General features: G+C 43.3%; 1 protein-coding gene across 7 annotated transcripts in view; it reads right to left on the bottom strand.

Annotated features, from left to right (window-relative positions):
- The window catches only part of LOC134927086 (cytochrome P450 2F2-like), a 322012-nt gene that overhangs the window by 95980 nt on the left and 207091 nt on the right, over positions 1-18941 (bottom strand). For all 7 annotated transcript variants that reach the window (XM_063921090.1, XM_063921085.1, XM_063921092.1 and 4 more), the window contains one exon: positions 15227-15387. In XM_063921090.1, coding sequence (XP_063777160.1) covers positions 15227-15387 — 161 coding nt within the window. The remainder of the gene's footprint in view (positions 1-15226; positions 15388-18941) is intronic.

Here is an 18941-nt window from a genome sequence, read left to right as displayed (position 1 = left end):
TGGGGAAGGAGGAAATTGACACTGAGGGAGTTGGTGGGGTGGTTTGCGTGAGCTTGGTTACAAGAGGAAGGGATTTACTGGTCAGTGGACTGCTTCCGCTGTCGCCCAAAGTTTTTGAACTTGTCACTGACTTATGATGAATGCGCTGCAGGTGACGTATAAGGGAGGATGTTCCGAGGTGGTTAACGTCCTTACCCCTACTTATTACAGCTTGACAAAGGCAACACACGGCTTGACAAATGTTGTCCGCATTTCTGTTGAAATACTTCCACACCGAAGAGCTGATTTTTTTTGGTATTTTCACCAGGCATGTCAATGGCCCTATTCCTCCCACGGACAACAGGTGTCTCCCTGGGTGCCTGACTTAAACAAACCACCTCACCATCAGAATCCTCCTGGTCAATTTCCTCCCCAGCGCCAGCAACACCCATATCCTCCTCATCCTGGTGTACTTCAACACTGACATCTTCAATCTGACTATCAGGAACTGGACTGCGGGTGCTCCTTCCAGCACTTGCAGGGGGCGTGCAAATGGTGGAAGGTGCATGCTCTTCACGTCCAGTGTTGGGAAGGTCAGGCATCGCAAACGACACAATTGGACTCTCCTTGTGGATTTGTGATTTCGAAAAATGCACACTTCTTTGCTGTGCTTTTGCCAGCTTGAGTCTTTTCATTTTTCTAGCGAGAAGCTGAGTGCTTCCATCCTCATGTGAAGCTGAACCACTAGCCATGAACATAGGCCAGGGCCTCAGCCGTTCCTTGCCACTCCGTGTGGTAAATGGCATATTGGCAAGTTTCCGCTTCTCCTCCGACAATTTTATTTTAGATTTTTGAGTCCTTTTTTTACTGATATTTGGTGTTTTGGATTTTACATGCTCTGTACTATGACATTGGGCATCGGCCTTGGCAGACGACTTTGATGGCATTTCATCATCTCGGCCATGACTAGTGGCAGCAGCTTCAGCACGAGGTGGAAGTCGATCTTGATCTTTCCCTATTTTTGGAACCTCAACATTTTTGTTCTCCATATTTTAATAGGCACAACTAAAAGGCACCTCAGGTAAACAATGGAGATGGATGGATACTAGTATACTTATGGATGGACGAGCGACTGCCGACACAGAGGTAGCTACAGCCGTGGACTACCGTACTGCTTCTGCTGCTAATATAGACTGGATGATAATGATATAAAAAATATATATATATCACTACTGCAGCCGGACAGGTATATATTATATAATGACGGACCTGATGGACACTGTCAGCACTGCAAACTCCTAAAGTAAGCTACTAGTATCAAGAAGATAGAAAAAAAAAACACCACAGGTAGGTGGTATACAATTATGGATGGACGAGCGACTGCCGACACAGAGGTAGCTACAGCCATGGACTACCGTACTGCGTCTGCTGCTAATATAGACTGGATGATAATGATAAAAAAAATATATATATATCACTACTGCAGCCGAACAGGTATATATTATATAATGACGGACCTGCTGGACACTGTCAGCACTGCAGACTCCTAAAGTAAGCTACTAGTATCAAGAAGATAGAAAAAAAAACAACACCACAGGTAGGTGGTATACAATTATGGATGGACGAGCGACTGCCGACACAGAGGTAGCTACAGCCGTGGACTACCGTACTGCGTCTGCTGCTAATATAGACTGGATGATAATGATATAAAAAATATATATATATCACTACTGCAGCCGGACAGGTATTGATAATATAATGACAGACCTGCTGGACACTGTCAGCACTGCAGACTCCTAAAGTAAGCTACTAGTATCAAGAAGATAGAAAAAAAAACACCACAGGTAGGTGGTATACAATTATGGATGGACGAGCGACTGCCGACACAGAGGTAGCTACAGCCGTGGACTACCGTACTGCGTCTGCTGCTAATATAGACTGGATGATAATGATATAAAAAATATATATATCACTACTGCAGCCGGACAGGTATATATTATATAATGACGGACCTGCTGGACACTGTCAGCACTGCAGACTCCAAAAGTAAGCTACTAGTATCAAGAAGATAGAAAAAAAAAAAAAACACCACAGGTAGGTGGTATACAATTATGGATGGACGAGCGACTGCCGACACAGAGGTAGCTACAGCCGTGGACTACCGTACTGCGTCTGCTGCTAATATAGACTGGATTATAATGATATAAAAAAAATATATATATCACTACTGCAGCCGGACAGGTATATATTATATAATGACGGACCTGCTGGACACTGTCAGCACTGCAGACTCCTAAAGTAAGCTACTAGTATCAAGAAGATAGAAAAAAAAAACACAACAGGTAGGTGGTATACAATTATGGATGGACGAGCGACTGCCGACACAGAGGTAGCTACAGCCGTGGACTACCGTACTGCGTCTGCTGCTAATATAGACTGGATGATAATGATATAAAAAATATATATATATCACTACTGCAGCCGGACAGGTATATATTATATAATGACGGACCTGCTGGACACTGTCAGCACTGCAGACTCCTAAAGTAAGCTACTAGTATCAAGAAGATAGAAAAAAAAACAACAACACAACAGGTAGGTGGTATACAATTATGGATGGACGAGCGACTGCCGACACAGAGGTAGCTACAGCCGTGGACTACCGTACTGCGTCTGCTGCTAATATAGACTGGATGATAATGATATAAAAAAAATATATATATCACTACTGCAGCCAGACAGGTATATATTATATAATGACGGACCTGCTGGACACTGTCAGCACTGCAGACTCCTAAAGTAAGCTACTAGTATCAAGAAGATAGAAAAAAAAACACAACAGGTAGGTGGTATACAATTATGGATGGACGAGCGACTGCCGACACAGAGGTAGCTACAGCCGTGGACTACCGTACTGCGTCTGCTGCTAATATAGACTGGATGATAATGATATAAAAAATATATATATATCACTACTGCAGCCGGACAGGTATATATTATATAATGACGGACCTGCTGGACACTGTCAGCACTGCAGACTCCTAAAGTAAGCTACTAGTATCAAGAAGATAGAAAAAAAAAAAACACCACAGGTAGGTGGTATACAATTATGGATGGACGAGCGACTGCCGACACAGAGGTAGCTACAGCCGTGGACTACCGTACTGTGTCTGCTGCAAATATAGACTGGATGATAATGATATAAAAAATATATATATATCACTACTGCAGCCGGACAGGTATATATTATATAATGACGGACCTGCTGGACACTGTCAGCACTGCAGACTCCTAAAGTAAGCTACTAGTATCAAGAAGATAGAAAAAAAAAACACCACAGGTAGGTGGTATACAATTATGGATGGACGAGCGACTGCCGACACAGAGGTAGCTACAGCCGTGGACTACCGTACTGCGTCTGCTGCTAATATAGACTGGATGATAATGATATAAAAAATATATATATATCACTACTGCAGCTGGACAGGTATATATTATATAATGACGGACCTGCTGGACACTGTCAGCACTGCAGACTCCTAAAGTAAGCTACTAGTATCAAGAAGATAGAAAAAAAAACACAACAGGTAAGTGGTATACAATTATGGATGGACGAGCGACTGCCGACACAGAGGTAGCTACAGCCGTGGACTACCGTACTGCGTCTGCTGCTAATATAGACTGGATGATAATGATATAAAAAATATATATATATCACTACTGCAGCCGGACAGGTATATATTATATAATGACGGACCTGCTGGACACTGTCAGCACTGCAGACTCCTAAAGTAAGCTACTAGTATCAAGAAGATAGAAAAAAAAAACACAACAGGTAGGTGGTATACAATTATGGATGGACGAGCGACTGCCGACACAGAGGTAGCTACAGCCGTGGACTACCGTACTGCGTCTGCTGCTAATATAGACTGGATGATAATGATATTTAAAATATATATATATATATCACTACTGCAGCCGGACAGGTATATATTATATAATGACGGACCTGCTGGACACTGTCAGCACTGCAGACTCCTAAAGTAAGCTACTAGTATCAAGAAGATAGAGAAAAAAAACACCACAGGTAGGTGGTATACAATTATGGATGGACGAGCGACTGCCGGCACAGAGGTTGCTACAGCCGTGGACTACCGTACTGCGTCTGCTGCTAATATAGACTGGATGATAATGATATAAAAAATATATATATATCACTACTGCAGCCGAACAGGTATATATTATATAATGATGGATCTGCTGGACACTGTCAGCACTGCAGACTCCTAAAGTAAGCTACTAGTATCAAGAAGATAGAACAAAAAAACACCACAGGTAGGTGGTATACAATTATGGATGGACGAGCGACTGCCGACACAGAGGTAGCTACAGCCGTGGACTACCGTACTGCGTCTGCTGCTAATATAGACTGGATGATAATGATATAAAAAATATATATATATCACTACTGCAGCCGGACAGGTATATATTATATAATGACGGACCTGCTGGACACTGTCAGCACTGCAGACTCCTAAAGTAAGCTACTAGTATCAAGAAGATAGAAAAAAAAAAAACACAACAGGTAGGTGGTATACAATTATGGATGGACGAGCGACTGCCGACACAGAGGTAGCTACAGCCGTGGACTACCGTACTGCGTCTGCTGCTAATATAGACTGGATGATAATGATATAAAAAATATATATATATCACTACTGCAGCCGGACAGGTATATATTATATAATGACGGACCTGCTGGACACTGTCAGCACTGCAGACTCCTAAAGTAAGCTACTAGTATCAAGAAGATAGAAAAAAAAAACACCACAGGTAGGTGGTATACAATTATGGATGGACGAGCGACTGCCGACACAGAGGTAGTTACAGCCGTGGACTACCGTACTGCGTCTGCTGCTAATATAGACTGGATGATAATGATATAAAAAATATATATATATCACTACTGCAGCCGAACAGGTATATATTATATAATGACGGACCTGCTGGACACTGTCAGCACTGCAGACTCCTAAAGTAAGCTACTAGTATCAAGAAGATAGAAAAAAAAAAAAAACACCACAGGTAGGTGGTATACAATTATGGATGGACGAGCGACTGCCGACACAGAGGTAGCTACAGCCGTGGACTACCGTACTGCGTCTGCTGCTAATATAGACTGGATCATAATGATATAAAAAATATATATATATCACTACTGCAGCCGGACAGGTATATATTATATAATGACGGACCTGCTGGACACTGTCAGCACTGCAGACTCCTAAAGTTAACTACTAGTATCAAGAAGATAGAAAAAAAAAAACCCACCACAGGTAGGTATACAATTATGGACGAGCGACTGCCGACACAGAGGTAGCTACAGCCGTGGACTACTGTACTGCGTCTGCTGCTAATATAGACTGGATGATAATGATATAAAAAATATATATATATCACTACTGCAGGACAGGTATATATTATATAATGACGGACCTGCTGGACACTGTCAGCAGAATGCGTTTATAGAATAAAAACACCACACGACGAGTGTTTAACTTTTTCAGGCAGACAATCACAATATACTGGTGGTCACTGGTCACTGGTCAGTCACACTGGCAGTGGCACTCTGGCAGCAAAAGTGTGCACTGTTAATGTACTCCTGCTATAACTGCTCCCCAGTCTCCCCCACAATTAAGCTGTGTGAGCAGTGAGCACTCAGCACAGTCAGATATACATAGATGATGCAGCACACTGAGGCTGAGCACAGATATGGTATACTGTGTCACTGTGTATCGTTTTTTTTCAGGCAGAGAACGGATTATATTAAATAATAATAAAACTGCACTGGTGGTCACTGGTCAGTCACTAGTAAACTCTGCACTCTCTGAGTACTCCTAAGCTCCAGTAAATCAAGTGTCTCACTCTCACTATCTATTTCTATTCTAAACGGAGAGGACGCCAGCCACGTCCTCTCCCTATCAATCTCAATGCACGTGTGAAAATGGCGGCGACGCGTGGCTCCTTATATAGAATCCGAGTCTCGCGATAGAATACGAGCCTCGCGAGAATCCGACAGAGGGATGATGACGTTCGGGCGCGCTCGGGTTAGCCGAGCAAGGCGGGAAGATCCGAGTCTGCCTCGGACCCGTGTAAAAAGCGTGAAGTTCGGTGGGGTTCGGTTTCCGAGAAACCGAACCCGCTCATCACTAATAATAATATAAGTAATGTATGTAACACTTTTATTTGGAGTAAATAATATACAGCACAGGACACTGGACTTATGGCAGCACAAGACACCACCACTGGACTGATGCAGCAATAAGACAGTACCCCTGGACTTATACGGCAGTATCACTGGAATTGTACGGCAGTGTCAGACAGGATGGCACGTTAAAAAAACTAGTCCCCAAACAGCACATGAAGAAAAAGAGGCACAAGGTGGAGTTGTCCTTGGTCCCTCCCACCCACCCTTATGTTGTATAAACAGGACATGCACACTTTAACGAACCCATCATTTCAGTGACAGGGTCTGCCACATGACTGTGACTGAAATGACTGGTTGGTTTGGGCCCCCACCAAAAAAGAAGCAATTAATCTCTCCTTGCACAAACTAGCTCTACAGAGGCAAGATGTCCACCTCATCATCATCCTCCGATTCCTCACCCCTTTCACTGTGTACATCCCCCTCCTCACAGATTATACATTCATCCCCACTGGAATCCACCATCTCAGGTCCCTGTGTACTTTCTGGAGGCAATTGCTGGTAAAGGTCTTCCCGGAGGAATTTATAATTCATTTTGATGAACATCATCTTCTCCACAATTAATGGAAGTAACTTCCTACGCCGATCGCTGATCACTACCTCTGGTCTAATGCAGGACAACACAGCACCACTGAAAGGGACTTATACAGCTACACTGGATATATGACAGCAGAGAACACCAACACTGTGACTACACTGGACTGGACTGATGCAGCACAATACACTGAGTGACTACACTGGACTGGACTGAGCAGCACAAGACTTCCCACCCCCACACAGACACTGAACACTGAGGACACGTCCTCTCACTACCCTCACCGAGACTGGAGTGAAAATGGCCGCGACGCGCGGCTCCTTATATGGGATCCAAACCCCGCGAGAATCCGACAGCGGGATGATGACGTTTTGCCTCGTTCTGGTTTCCGAGTCAGACGGGAAAACTCAAGCCTGGCTCAGATCCGGGCTCGGGTAGGGAGGTTCGGTAGGGTTCAGTTCTCTGAGAACCAATCCCGCTCATCTCTAATAATATGATGTGAAATAAAACAGTGCTAGAATATGGATAGCAGGCATATCTAATATATTGACGATTATACATTAATGTGTACATGTACATACTGTATATATTGTGTATTATTTAATATACGGATGATGTACGTGTATAGCTATATAACTCATACTGTATAGAAAATTGCTAGAACCAGTATGTAGAGTGATGCATAGGTATTGATAGGACTAGCGCATACAATAATGCATACGTAGGGAGGTATACATAGAATAATTTCCATACCTGCATAGACAAATGATAATATAGGAGCGGCGTTGTGTATGGAAACGTCTTTATGGATAGAAGTGTCATTGTACTATTACAATGATGCTAGATCTATAGCAATGTGCATTCCTCTGGGGGTAAATCCACCTTGTCCCCTCGTGTGACCGTCCTTTGATCCGTCCCCTCCTCTGAGACTAGTTCTATATCATTTTGAGTTTAAAGTGACATATTTACTGTGAGACAAGGAAATGCTTAGACTGTGACACCTCCTTCTGTGATAAGTAAATGTTCCCTAATTCGGTTCTCTGATGTTTTCCCTACACACTGGACGTTCCAGCCAGTAGGTGATGTTAGGTGTGATAGGGTAATCTTTCTGCTCCACATTCAGCTAAATGTATGAGTTTTGGTGCTGAATCTGCATGACTTACAGCTGACGCATGGAAAGAATCCATGTGTATTAACCCCAAGCCAATGTACAGTATCCCTATGATCGCGGCCTTCTGGGGACCATTGGAGCAAGCCTCTATGTAAGGGACGGTACTCTCTTGTACATTTCCCGAGGCGTGGGTAGGAGAATTACATGAAGAATCCTGCTGTAGGTTGTGCCAATGTGTGGGAGAGTGTCTTTTTATTTGTTCTGTTTGGTCAGTGTATTGTATTACAGGGGAGAATAGGTTTCTGAGGGCTGTGGCCATTCTGCTCAGGTTGTATCAAATCTTCCCTACAGAGTGTAAGCTTGTGAGCAGGGCCTTCTGACCTTTGTGACTTTCTGTTATCACCAGTGGTGCAAGTAGAAATTTTTTCTTAGTGGTACTGATAGTAAAAATGGGCGTGGTCATGTGACATGAGGGGCGTGGTCACATGAAACTAGGGGGGTGACTACATGTCAATAAGGGCATGGACACATTATGCCACACTGTAATGCCTATTACATATTATACCACACACCGTAATGCCCATTACATATTATATCACAAACCGTAATGCCCATTACATATTATACCACACACCGTAATGCCCATTACATATTATACCACACACCATAATGCCCATTACATATTATATCACAAACCGTAATGCCCATTACATATTATACCACACACCATAATGCCCATTACATATTATATCACAAACCGTAATGCCCATTACATATTATACCACACACCGTAATGCCCATTACATATTATACCACACACCGTAATGCCCATTACATATTATATCACAAACCGTAATGCCCGTTACATATTATACCACACACTTTAATGCCCATTACACATTATATCACACACCGTACTGCCCATTACATATTATACCACACACCGTAATGCCCATTACACATTATATCACACACCGTAATGCCCGTTACATATTATACCACACACTTTAATGCCCATTACACATTATATCACACACCGTACTGCCCATTACATATTATACCACACACCGTAATGCCCATTACACATTATATCACACACCGTAATGCCCATTACACATTATAACACACACTGTAATGCTCATTACACATTATGTCACACACCGTAATGCCCATTACATATTATACCACACACCGTAATGCCTATTACATATTATACCACACATTGTAATGCCCATTACACATTATACCACACACCGTAATTCCCATTACACATTATACCACACACCGTTATGCCATCACACATTATGCCACACACCGTAATGCCTTTTACATATTATGCCACACAACATAATGCCCATTACACATTATGCCATACACCGTAATGCCCATTACATATTATACCACACACCGTAATGCCTATTACATATTATACCACACACCATAATGCCCATTACACATTATACCACACACCGTACTGCCCATTATATATTATACCACACACCGTAATGCCTATTACATATTATGCCACACACCGTAATGCCCATTACACATTATACCACACACCATAATGCCTATTAAATAGTATACCACACACCATAATGCCCATTACATATTATGCCACACAGTGTAATGCCCATTACACATTATGCCACACACCATAATGCCCAGTACACATTATGCCACACACAGTAATGCCCATTACATATTATACCACACACCATAATGCCCATTACATATTATACCACACACTGTAATGCCCATTACACATTATACCACACACCATAATGCCTATTACATATTATACCACACACCGTAATGCCCATTACACATTATGCCACACACCATAATGCCCATTAAATATTATACCACACACTGTAATTCCCATTACATATAATACTACACACCGTAATAGTAACATAGTAACATAGTAACATAGTATCTGAGGTTGAAAAAAGACAATTGTCCATCGAGTTCAACCTATTTGTGGTGTCCTATGCATGATGATTTGACTAAAATTTCTGACTGATGCTGCTGTCAGCCATTGCATTTTATCCCTATTTATAGTAACTATAATGCATGACTATGCACCATACCCCTGGATATCCTTATCCAATAGGAATTTATCTAACCCATTCTTAAAGGTGTTGACAGATTCCGCCATTACAACTCCCTCGGGCAGGGAATTCCAAACACGTATTGTCCTTACCGTGAAAAAGCCTTTACGCCGTATTGTGCGGAATCTCCTTTTCTCTAACCTGAGCGAGTGTCCATTACATATTGTGCCATGCACCGTAATGCCTATTACATATTATGCCACACACCATAATGCCCATTACACATTATGCCACACACCTTAATGCCCATTACATATTATACCACACACCATAATGCCCATCACACATTATGCCACACACCATAATGCCCATTACATATTATGCCACACACTGTAATGCCCATTACACATTATGCCACACACCATAATGCCCAGTACACATTATGCCACACACAGTAATGCCCATTACATATTATACCACACACCATAATGCCCATTACATATTATACCACACACTGTAATGCCCATTACATATTATACTACACACCATAATGCCTATTACATATTGTGCCATGCACCGTAATGCCCATTACACATTATGCCACACACCGTAATGCCCATTACATATTATACCACACACCATAATGCCCATTACATATTATGCCACACACCGTAATGCCAATTACACATTATGCCACACACCATAATGCCTATTACATATTATACCACACATCGTAATGTTCATTAGACATTATGCCACACACCATAATATCCATTACATATTATTCCACACACCAAAATGCCTATTACATATTATGCCACACACAGTTATGCCACTGACACTATTTTATGTCCCACACACAAAAATGCCCCTTATAAATTATGCCCCAGTGGTGGGCTGGTGGTACTGAGTAACACCACCATATTTCTTAATGGTACTCTGTACCACCCCGTACCACCCTACTTTCAGCACTGGTTATCACCAAGTTTTGTTCTATCACTGATGTTTCCAACTGTACAGTGCAACGGAATATGCTGCGCTATATAAGACACTGTTATTAAATAATAAATAAGTCTTCTTGTGTAGAGCCCTCTATTTGTCTGATGGATTTTGCAAGGTGAGGTGGCCGGTACCTCTTTCCTCAATTCCATAAACTTTACGTGGTCCTTAAACTTGTTATCGTTAGAGCAATTCTGTCTTACTCTACTTAATTGGCCTTTGAGGATTGGATTGTTGGATTGTGTTAACTTGAAGGTAACAAATACTAGTCTTGGAAAACAATTCTCTCTCTGGGATTGGAAGATTCAAAGCGAAAGTTCAAATCATAACATTTTTTTTAAAGTTTTGTTTCAATCCTTTCCCAAATCATCAATGTAGTATTTCCAAGTGAGGCTTTGTGGTGGATGAGGAGTTTCCTGCCAGTGAGCATTGTTTTCTCTGCACCCCATTAAAGGATTTCTATAGTAGCTGGGTGGAGACTCTTGAAGTGCTCCGACCCTATTAGTAGCTGTTGAATCTTACTCAGCAGACCCACGTCTACAGGGCCTGCAGAGGAGATTGTAGTTTATAGTGAGTGCACAGACAGGGGAAGAGGGGAAGTGACCAGCCGGCTCCGACTTCCTAATGCAGAGAACTCCACTTGGAGATCTACTTTATTCCAGCACACCGTCCCTTTCTGAGACAATCCTAATCTCAGACTAGACCCCCCCACCAGCTAACTTCCCAAAGGCTGAAATCAGGGTCAGAATGGCTCAGAGTGGGACCAGGGAAATACTTGGTGTGCTCCACTGCCTGGGGTATACAGATAGAAACATAGAAACATAGAAACATAGAATTTGACGGCAGATAAGAACCACTTGGCCCATCTAGTCTGCCCCTTTTTTTTTATCCTTTAGGCAATCTCAACCCTTTTTTGAACCTTATTTCTTTGTAAGGATATTCATATGCCTATCCCAAGCATGTTTAAATTGCTCTACAGTCTTAGCCTCTACCACCTCTGATGGGAGGCTAGTCCACTTATCCACTACCCTTTCTGTGAAGTAATTTTTCCTTAAATTTCCCCTGACCCCCCCCCCCCCCCCCCGCCAGTCTCAGTGTATGTCCTCGAGTTCTAATACTTCTCTTCCTTTGAAGAATGTTTCCCTCCTGAACTTTGTTAAGGCCCTTGATATATTTGAAAGTTTCTATCATGTCCCCCCTTTCCCTTCTTTCCTCCATACTATACATGTTAAGATCTTTTAGCCTTTCCGGGTATGTTTTGTGATGTAGGCCATGCACCATTTTAGTTGCCCTTCTTTGTACACTCTCTAATGTATTTATATCCTTCTGGAGATATGGTCTCCAGAACTGGACACAGTATTCCAGATGGGGCCGCACCAATGACCTATACAGTGGCATTATCACTTATTTTTTCCTGCTACTGATTCCTCTCCCTATGCAACTGATATGGATAAGTGAATCCAAAATGGAAGCTGGATGTCAGTTTGTCTATTGCTTTAAAAGAAACTGTTGTTTTAAATGTGATTTTTATATGTTTGCAGAAACTTTGATTTTCAGACAAAACAAGAAGTTAAAGCCAGCTGCGCAGTGTATCACAAGACTGCGGTTAGCTAGTGTTTTGCAAAATAAGGAATTGTGTTTTGCAGAATAAAGATAATTTAAATTAGGTGAAAGGTAAAATGTATTTTGATATTAAACAGTCATAATCACAAGATGTTGAGCTAATTAATTGGAAATCCCCCATAAGGGGAGTGTATGAATTAATAATATATTCTGATAAATGAATTGTGATTGGTTTATGTATATGATTGGTCTGCAAATTTGATTGGATCATGTAACGCTGTAATGACAAGTATATAAGATGAAATCAATGTGTCAATGTTCAGTTCATGATATTCTCTTATCGTGAGCCCTGTGAACTTCACAATGCAATAAATCTACCAAAGAGACTTCATTGTTCTTCAATTATTTGGTACGGCTATAACAGCAACCAAGCATCTGACTTGCCTTTCTCATTGCTTTGTTGCATTGCTTTCCTGCCTTCAAGTCACTTGAAATAGTGACTCCTAAATCCCTTTCCTCCTCAGTAGTTTCCATTATAGTACCCTTGATACTATATTTAGCCTTTGGGTTTTTGAGACCCAAGTGCATGATTTTGCATTTTTTAGCATTAAACTGTAGTTGCCAGGTTCTTGACCATTTCTCAAGCCTACCTATGTCATCAATCATTTGTTTTACCCCTCCCGGTGTGTCTACCCTGTTGCATATCTTTGTATCATCTGCAAAAAGGCATACCTTCCCTTCAATACCATCTGCAATGTCACCAACAAATATATTAAAGAGAACTGGACCAAGTACAGATCCCTGGGGTACTCCACTGGTAACATTCCCTCCATAGATTGCACTCCATTAACTACAACTGTCTGTTTCCTATCCTGCAACCAGGATTTATCCATTTAACTGTTTTATAATCCACCCCCACGCTTTCAAGTTTATTTAGCAGTCTACGATGTGGGACAGTGTCAAATGCCTTACTAAAGTCTAGATATGCTACGTCTACAGCTCCCCCTTGATCTATTATTTTTGTCACAGAGTCAAAAAAGTCAATAAGATTTGTTTGGCATGATCTCCCACCAGTAAATCCATGCTGTTTTGGATCCTGTAAATTGTTTGATTTAAGATATTCCACAACTCTTTATTTTAATAGTTTTTCCATTACTTTCCCTACTACTGATGTAAGGCTTACTGGTCTGTAGTTACTTGCTTCTTCCTTGCTTCCACTTTTGTGCAGTGGAACTACATTTGCTCTTTTCCAGTTCTCTGGAATAGCACCTGTGTTTAGTGACTGGTTAAATAATTCTGTTAAAGGGGTGGAGCCACTAATCGTGGCTCCATCTGTGTCTGGGCGCACCTATCGCCAAGAGCGTCTCTGCCTGGGGCGCGAGTGCCCGTGACGATAACACGCCCCATTCACTAGAATGCACTCCGACGGGGTTAGGCGGATGGATCACCTAGTCACACAAGGGAGTGCACGTATGCGACGGAGCCGCCTCAGATGAGCGCGGCTCCATCTGTATTTCTCTTCCCTTATAGATCTGGTTTTAGATTGTGCACTCATATAATACATTGTTTTTCCCTCAGTTGGCCAGTTATTTGGGAGAATGGGGACCATGGACTGGTGGCTGACCTGAGTTCCTAACACTGCATTCCCTGATATACCCCAGGTATATCACTCGGTGTGCATTAGAGAACACATAGTTTTTTCCTACACAGAATTACCCCTCTCTTTTAGCACCTGAGTGACATTACAATCTGATTGAGCAGCTTTCCATTTTGTGCATTGTATTGAGAGGCATGGATGGGTCAGCATTAGGAGGGATTGCTGACTCCAGAGTGCCATAGGGGAAGCCAGGGGTATCCCCAGGTAAGCTGGCTCTCAGATGCTGTAGGAGCCATTACCATGTGGCCTTACACTGGGAATTTAACCCAGACATATTTGTAATTATTTATGGGGTGGGTGTGGGGTGCGGTGGCCCCTGTGTCGGTGTGGCTGGGCTGCTTCAGGTCGGCACACCCTAACACTTTATTAACACTTATGATTTTCCCTATCACTTTGTATATATTATTTTAATCACACCACTTACATAGCACTTCTGTGCTTCTTATTAACCCCTATTAATTCTCACCTGTGTGCTGACCTGGGGTGGCCGACCTGTGCCGACATCGTGGGGTCCTGCACCCCGGACCCATACCTAGTATTAGGGACCCCCAGTGACGGAGAAGCCTTGTCGATCGGCCTGGGGGCTTAACCCTATATCTGCAGATATACGCAACTAAGATCTCCGTATTATCTGACTATTATGTAGTAATATTTTTCACTCGGTGTGCATTAGGGAACACATAGTTTTTTCCAACACTGGCTGTAACAAGGAGACCCCTACTCTGCGACAGTGCCAGGATTACTGGATAGCTCAGGTGTGCCTGTAAGGGAGAAACGGAACTGTGGGGGATGCACCATCCCAGTGTGGGGCTTTTCTGAGTGGGAGAGACAGAGAATGAGTGTGGACGAGTCCTACTTCCAGGCTGGGCAATGGGCTGGACCCAATTGCTTAGCAGGCTATTCCGGGAAGTTGGTAAACAATGTCCTGGGTGTGGGGCCCCCCTAAATCTTAGTGTCCTATAGCAACGGCACCCCCTGTACCCACTATAGCTACACCTATGGTAATAAAGCATCCAGTGAGCTTACAATCTATATTCCCTGCAGATAACATTCAATGCTGTACCTCATGTAAAGGGTTGTGAGAAATCAGAGCAAACTTTCTTGTAGTTATAATAAGTTCCTGTAACTTTGGATCCTCGTAGTAAAAGTGCTCCCCCATCAGCGCGTAGCTGGTGACGTTTGCTACAGCGCAGGCCAGGAGGGTAATAGGGTTGAAGGGCTTCCCTATAAAAGAAATATTATCCATCATCATTGGCTGCTTCCACTTTATGTTACATCATATACAGTGGCGTAAGTTCATCACAGTTGCCCGGAGGCAAGATAAATATTGGTGCCCCCCTATTTATAAATGTATGTATGTACATACATATATTTACATTTCATTGTCATTTATTTGAAATCACACATTTCTTAGCAGTCATATACAGGATTAGAACCCATTACTCGTTACACGGAAGGCAGACACCCTACTGATCAAGTTATTTGCTCCTGTGTAGCAAGACTGCCAACTCTAATTATATGAAGTTACTTAGAACTGTTAATTTAAAACCATTGCAACTAGGCAGATCTCTGTAGTGTGCAGCCACACATCAATCCCCTGCAGCCACAGTCTACGTCAGTCTGCTCCGTCACTCGCAATGCTGATAATTTCTCTATATATTTTACAAGTGTCATGCGCTGGATTAGAACCCACAACCTATTACACTGGAAGCAGGCACCTAACTGGTGGAGCTATTGCGGGGCTTGATACTTTTACAATGTGCATCTATAATAAAGAGGGTGTGACTTTGTAAGTTGCAGGGACTAGTAGGGGAGCGGAGTCGGCCACGGAAGAGATAGCGGTGGCTGTCAATTAACTTAATTGAATGGTGTCCCTGAACAAGGAATGGATGAGAGGTGCCCCCCTACAGAGCAGGAGCCTTGCGGCAACTGAATCCGTTGCCTCCCACAGTTACTCCTCTGATTATATAATGAGGCTGTCTCTGAGGGGTAAATTTACTAACCTCCGAGTTTTAGACAATATTGAACTCGGCTGGTCATCAACGTACACAGGTGTATTTTAAAAAAAAAAATCTCGGTAATTTAGTAAGTCTCCATGTTTGCTGGATTTGTGTTTTCCGATGGTTTATACATTCGTGTTTGGCTGCCGGGCTTGCTTAACACTGCCAGACATGAAGTGCGCACGGATCAGTGAGATCCGTGCAGGGCTTCTTTGTGTAAAAAGTATAAGAAATAAACTGCCTGGGGTCCCCCCTCCTAAGCATAACCAGCCCCGGGCTCTTTGAGGGAACCTCGGCCAGGGCTGACTAGTGGGGGGAAGGGGGTAATGGTATGGCTGCATGGACCAGTATAAATGTGTCCCCCGGCTGTGGCATTACCTACTTGATTAGTGGAGCACGGAGCTGGTTTTAAAAATACGGGAGACCTCTACGTCCTTTTCCCCCCCATATTTTTGGAGCCAGGACTGGTCCAAGAGCCTAGTGCTGGCTCTTTAAATACAGGGGGTCCTCACACAATTTATACCCTGTATTTTTAGAACCAGGACGGGCTCAAAAAGCCCGGGGCTTGTTATTCTTAGGAGGGGGGGACCCCACACAGTTTATTTTTTTTTATTTTTAACACTTTCTTTCACTTTTACACTGAGAAGCGTGCACGGATCTCACGATCCATACAGAATTCTCTAAACACGCTGCTCAGGGGACGTCTATAAGAAAAGTGCATTTTGAGCCGATTGACGGTTGTGTTTGCAGAAGCGAATGTTGGTAAATTTCCGTGTTGTAGTGGCGCCTGTGGAAAGTCCTTCCGCGTTTGGCCGATGGTGGATTTGTTCGTACATGTCTGTTCTACCTTAGCTTTTCAGTTCTATTTGAGCAAACACTGCCATTTTGTATTTAGAAAATTACAGAGATGCAAATTACGCCTGTGATTGTAAACTCGAATAAACACGCTGCTTAGTAAATTTATACCCAAGTTGGGATAAAAATAAAGGCAAAATGCAAGTAACTTTGCCAATCATACCCACCAACTCTCCCGAAAGGACTGTAGCGGGAGATTCCCAAATTTGGGGGAGAGTTTCTCGGCTCCTGGTAAAGTGGCAAATACCCATCTTCCCGCCCAGTTCATGGTTGCCCACCTACTGGGAGCTGAGAGTCTCTGATTTGCAAAGTTACTTGCTTTATTCCTTTGCTGCTGTCCAAACGACGCGTTTCGCTATGACTCCTGTAATTGCTGCCCCACCCCAGTGTAGAAGAGCAGGTAATGATTTGTGCTGCTCCGCCCCCATCCCTCCCACATATAGCTGGTAATACCAGCAAACCATCTGAGACTCACCTGCCTCTGCACGCTGTAAGTCTGACCCCACCTGCAGCGCAGCATGGTGTTAGCCAGGTGCAGAGTAACTGTAATAGCTTTTTGTGCTTTGCTCCCAACTAAGAATCATCCTACATTGCTACAGTGGGAACAGCCAGGAACAGTGGGTGGGGTGATGACGCGATTCACGGTGAATTACGTCATCATAGCTCCACCCCAAGCTTTGCAATGCTGGTAATGTAAGCATTGCATAGCCAGGGGCCGGTCCGTGATGATAGATTGCTTCTCCACGCCCATGGCCCGCCCCCCTGGTGAGCCAACCGAAAAGTGGGCAAGTCTCCCGCATTCAGCAGACCCTCGCTCACTGCCCACTCACAAAGAAAAATGGGTGGGTCGATGACATCAGAGCCCAGCCCCTGCTTGACAATGTAACGTGGGCATTGTAAAGCAGGAGGCAGGGCCGCGATGATGCAATCACGTCTCCACACCCCTGGACTGCCCCTTTTTGTTATCCGTGCCCCCTTCCTGTATGACCCGGTTGGAGTAGCTGTAAGGTAGGACAGTATGGTTTAAGTTCTGGCACACTGGCATTTAGAGACACAACCACACCCAAGCTTATTCATTACTGAGCACCTGGGACAACAGCCGACAAAACATGACTTACACATGAGAAACGGGTTCAAGAGAAAGTGTGACCCCAACATTTTACATACACAGCACTCAACCTACTGCGGTGCCAGCGGTATGTGGCCACACCATTGCAATAACAAAATCAGACATATTCAGTACTCACCTAAATAAATTCCAAACTGTATTTAAAATCAGAGAAAATATTGCAATAATTATGTACTTAGGGGGACATTTACTAAGCAGTGATAAGAGCGGAGAAGTGAGCCAGTGGAGAAGTTGCCCCATCAACCAATCAGCAGCTCTGTATCATTTAATAGTATGCAAATTTTAGATTTAGTTTCTTCAGTGCTGATTGGTTGCCATGGGCAACTTCTTCACTGGCTCAGTACTCCGCTCTTATCACTGCTTACTAAATGTCCCCCTTAGGGCTTTATTCTGATGATGTGATTGCAACTTTGGCGATTGGACCGCAGTGAGCACGCGCAGGCCCTGTCCTGCGCGTGCAGTTAATGCTGTTGGGTCGCATTAACTTTGCTAAAGCCCAAGGTGGAGCGAAACGCGTTAGTGGACTTGGTTTTGTCCCACACACAGCGTTTTGGACCTCACTTTTGTTGCCACGAGAGATAGCGACTGGGCACACCAGAGTCCTCATTTATTACAGCAGCACCGGGAAACTATTTCACCTGTGGAACATTCAGTTAATCTTACTGGGGTGAGAGCTTTAACCAGCGCACACTCACCTGTAGCAGCGCTGCAGACGGGAAGCAGCTGGAGGAGTGACGTGAGTCCGGAGAAGCGGCTGACACAAAGTCATTCAGCCTACATACTGTACACGCGCT

This window comes from Pseudophryne corroboree, chromosome 5 (assembly GCF_028390025.1).
Source record: "Pseudophryne corroboree isolate aPseCor3 chromosome 5, aPseCor3.hap2, whole genome shotgun sequence".
Taxonomy (NCBI): Eukaryota; Metazoa; Chordata; class Amphibia; order Anura; family Myobatrachidae; genus Pseudophryne; species Pseudophryne corroboree.
Note: the sequence above shows the minus strand (reverse complement) of the source record. Positions and strands in the feature narration are given on the sequence as shown.